Below are 4382 nucleotides of genomic sequence, written 5' to 3' on the forward strand. Positions count from 1 at the left end.
GCCAAATATTACATTAACATTTGCCTGCAATGCCATTTGGGTGGGATCTGGCAATTATTTATTTATTTGTCTAGTTCTAGGGATTGTTTTCCTACCTGGCACTAACTGGGTATTCGTGCTGTGAGCTGTAAATACCACCTATCTGCTCCTCCAAGCAGAGATATGAAGAGATCAGTGGAGGAAAAAAAAGAGCAGGCCTAAAACTCACCACTTCTAAACTGAACTGTGATTTTGATATTAATGAAAGACTTGAAGCACCTCTGTATGAAATACTAAATAGGTATTGTACATTCATATGCTAACGGAATAAGACATGGTTTGTGAGACTCAACAGCACCCCCTAGCCATTTGTCATGCAAAAAACAGCACTCTGACCTGCTGCTGAACTGAGTACCTCCTCAAAGATAATGCTATCTTACCCTCCTCTCAGGGTCTAAGAATTGTATTATTCAAGTGTATTGACACTTTTTTTGGTACCCCAGCAAAAAACATTTCTTGTACAAAGCCTGTTTCTGTCAAGAAGTTCTGAATATCTGAATATCTATAGTTGTTTGTTTGTTTTGTTTCGGAGACATTCCCTGTTCTGGTCTATGTATTATTTTGTTCCATGTGTCATAAGCAAAAAGTTTTCTGCAGCTGTTCCTGCTCCTCACTGTCTCTCTCTCTCTCTGTGCTCTTTTTGTTGTAGCTATGAGACTGTGCACGGATGAATGTCGCGTCCTGGGACACTCTGACCAGTGCTGGATGCCCCCACTCTCCTCTCCTGCTTCCTCTTCTGACTACCGCAACAACATGTACATCCCCGGGGAGGAGTCCTCTCAGCCACCCCAGCTTGATGATGACCAGTCCTCTGTTGACTCGGAGCGGCGCAAGAGTTTCTCCACTTTTGGCAAGGAGTCTGGGAACGAAGAGGCAGGAGCGGGGGGAGTTGTTGCCGGGGGAGGAAGTGATGCATGTGCAGCTGGAGGAGGGGCTGGTTCCCTCCTCACAGAGATGAACAGCGTGTTCCAGCGTCTCCTCCCCCCTAATATAGACTCGTACGCCGAGTGCACTGAAACAAGCCCCCCCTCATCCTCAGCGACCACTGAGAGAGGAAACGGACGTAGTGGAAACACTGCTGGTAACCATAGTAACAACACTGCTCCTCAGGATAACCGGAGAGGCTTGTTGCCAGGTGGGAAAGGTCCCGCTTACCCCCCAGGTGTAGCTGCATGGGCAGCCAATACCCACTATCTAAACCCAGGGAGTGGATCTGTGGGGACCACCAATGTTTCCCCTTCATCTTTTTCCTCGTCCTCCACCTCCACTTCCACCTCCACCTCCAACGGACAACCACCACACCTCAAATGGCTGCCGGCCATGGAGGAAATCCCAGAGAACTACGAGGAGGATGACTTTGATGGTGTCTTCCATCAGGGTCACCCGGGCGGCAAGCGCAGCGAGAGCCGCCATGAGGCCGGCATGGATGCCAGCGAGCTGGTCCATGAGATTAACAAACTCTTGCAGGATGTCAGGCAGAACTAGAGAAAAAAAGAGATAGAAGGCATAGCATGGTTTCACTCTGTGATGGGGAGGAGGGACATTTCACCACATTCTGGCAAATGCTTGTTCTTTGTGCCAACATATATAAACTTTATGATGACTGTTTCTTGTTCACTGTAATGCTTGTCTAGTTTGTTTTTACCAAATATCCTCTTTCCGCACTGTGCCAAGACTCACAGAAAAGAGTAAAGCGTGGCACTGAAGTTGTGATCGAGGTGACTTAAAGGCATCAAAGCAGGCGCTCCAAGAGCAGATTGCTCATTTATTATTAGTCTTTCCGAAAGTTGCTTGAATGAGTGATTTCAAACGGGAATCTGCCAACAAAACTGTACCCTTTCTTCAGTTGTAATGTTTACAGCAGAGTGAACAGACTCCACAGGGAGAAACCAACAGTTGTGTGATCTAATTTCTTTTCTTTTTTTTGTTTTAACAGTGTACAATATTGTACAGTGTCTGTGAAAAAAAGGCAAACTCACTTGAATATTGTGCTATGTCTCCTGTTTTGTTATCATGGAATGTAACTGTACAATTTGACCTTTGTATTTTAAAAATACACTCTTTTTTACTTCTATATATTTATATGTGTCATGTATGTTTGTACAGAAAAAGAAAACAAATGTCTATTTTTTATATTGTCACTGCATGTCTTAATATCACTTAATGTGTCTCTTCTCCTCTACCCTGTTTATTTTATAAAGCAATTGTATTTAATTTTGTTATTGAATGTGTGTGTGTGAATAATTAAAATAATGACATTCCAATGCAGTTCCATGTTGGAAGTTGGTTTTGTATGGTATCCTTGTGATCAGTGGATGATAAATAAAGTGGAGGGATTCATAACAGTGCTATGTCTGAAAAGTATCATTGTTGCTTGACACTTTTTTAAATGTGATTTTGTTAATTATATCATCTAGATTCTTTATTTCATTCAGTGTACAGTGTTTTCTTCACTTCCAGTGCTTAATTTTGCCCCTCTTGTCTCTTAGCACCTCCTAATGTCCAGATTTGGTACTGCAGCACCCTTAAAATGCAAAGTCAATATCTGCTGTCTGGTTTGTAGGCAAACCTTCCCCAAAGTGAGTCAGGCTAATAACTATTAATTATGAAATTATTCCCAAATTATCTCTTTATATTAAAATGCATTTAGGTGTTAATTTAGTATCAGATTAGGGATTCTTTGTCTGATTGTCTCTTTCCTCAATAAAATAATCACACTTATGGCAAATATGCATAGCAAATTAACAGCATCCGATATTAGCTACACATGATGAGAAATTGAGAGCATGATATTGTACCACACAGACATATAGACTGATAATACAATTAAATAGAAATCGGGAAAATAGCCTCTTTCTTCCCCTCACTCTGTTGGTGATCATGAGAGCTCATCTTGGGGTGATATGAACAGGAACACACACACACACACACACACACACACACACAGAAGAAAATACAATATTGAGTAACGTTTAACAGAAGGAAAATTCAACAATTTAAGCTAAATGAAGCAATTAACCTCATGGGACAGAGCTTTAACAAGGTAAAGGTTAGAATTTGCATATGCGCACGCACACACACACACACAACAAACACACACACACAAACAAATTCACACTAACACACTTTCACAACAAGACCACACACACTTCCAGACATACACGTAGACACACACACACACACTTGTACACATGCAAACAAACATTAACTCACACGTGCATGCAAACACTTAATAATGAGCCCATTTGTCTTCATTATTAAAGAGGCCAAGCTTCAATAAACAACACGCATAGGCCCTGTGTAACTGAAGGAAACTGAAGCATGCTTAGCCCCATGTAAGAATATGATATGTTCCTGTAGCAGAACACTGGTGAGCTATACATTGCTCAAATGAGCTACTGGTCATGACTTAATGTGGGATTTCACTGCTTTAGGAATAATTTGATATTTTGGAAAATATGAAGCTACAGCCAGCAGCTAGCTAGCTTAGCTTAGCATAATGATTTAAAGCAACAAGAGAGCAACAAACAACAACAACAAGCAACAAAAGCTGGACTGGCTCTGTACGAAGGTGAAACAAAATCTCAGTAATTAACATGTGTTTGCTAGGCTAGCTGTTTCCCCTTTGTTTCCAGTCTTTATACTAAGCTGAGCTAGCTGGCTGCCTGCTGTAACTTCATAACTCTCTACAAGAAAGTGAGTAAGTGTATTTCCCCAAATATACCTGCATATAAATGTATAAACTATCACTTCAACTAGGCTCTAAGTTCAAATTTGGCAACATACGCCTGTGCATGATATAAGAAATGTTAAATCCTTCATGTTTTTCATAAAACAGCAATAGTGGGATGCATTTCTCTAAATGTGTGTGTATGCGCATTCCAAAATTAGATTGGCAATACATGATGGATGATCTTTAGCAACAAGAAACGTCTTTGGCATAGGGTAATGGTGTGTGTAATAGAAAAAAACACTGGGTGAAAGATCCGGTGGTGCTCATTTATTACCACTCCGATAATTAATTTTACACAAATACAACAGTGGCATTGATATGCTGATGAAATATGAACCCCGGCTTATTATTGTCTTAGCAAATCCACCATTAAATTGTTTGTCAGTCTCGCTCGCTTTTCACTCATTTTCATTCTGAAACCTGCTCTCTTCCATCTTCTCTCTCCCCCTGATATACCTCAATATCTCGCTCTCATCGTCTGGCTATTTCTGTCTGTCCATCTGTCTGTTTGAGACACACACACACACACGCACACACACTCATAAATATTCTCCTTCACAAAAACACATCCCAGCAGCATCCTCAGTTCATATCACAGCCCCATGTCCCC

At 41.1% G+C, this 4382-nt stretch overlaps 1 protein-coding gene across 1 annotated transcript in view; it reads left to right on the forward strand.

Moving 5' to 3' along the window:
• Window positions 1-2094, forward strand: part of LOC134000987 (protocadherin-18-like) — a 3705-nt gene extending 1611 nt beyond the window's left edge. The window contains 1 exon segment of the mRNA XM_062440521.1: window positions 689-2094. Coding sequence (XP_062296505.1) covers window positions 689-1524 — 836 coding nt within the window. The 3' untranslated portion in view covers window positions 1525-2094.
• The last annotated feature ends 2288 nt before the right edge of the window (window positions 2095-4382 follow it).

This window comes from Scomber scombrus, chromosome 2 (genome assembly GCF_963691925.1).
Source record: "Scomber scombrus chromosome 2, fScoSco1.1, whole genome shotgun sequence".
Taxonomy (NCBI): domain Eukaryota; kingdom Metazoa; phylum Chordata; class Actinopteri; order Scombriformes; family Scombridae; genus Scomber; species Scomber scombrus.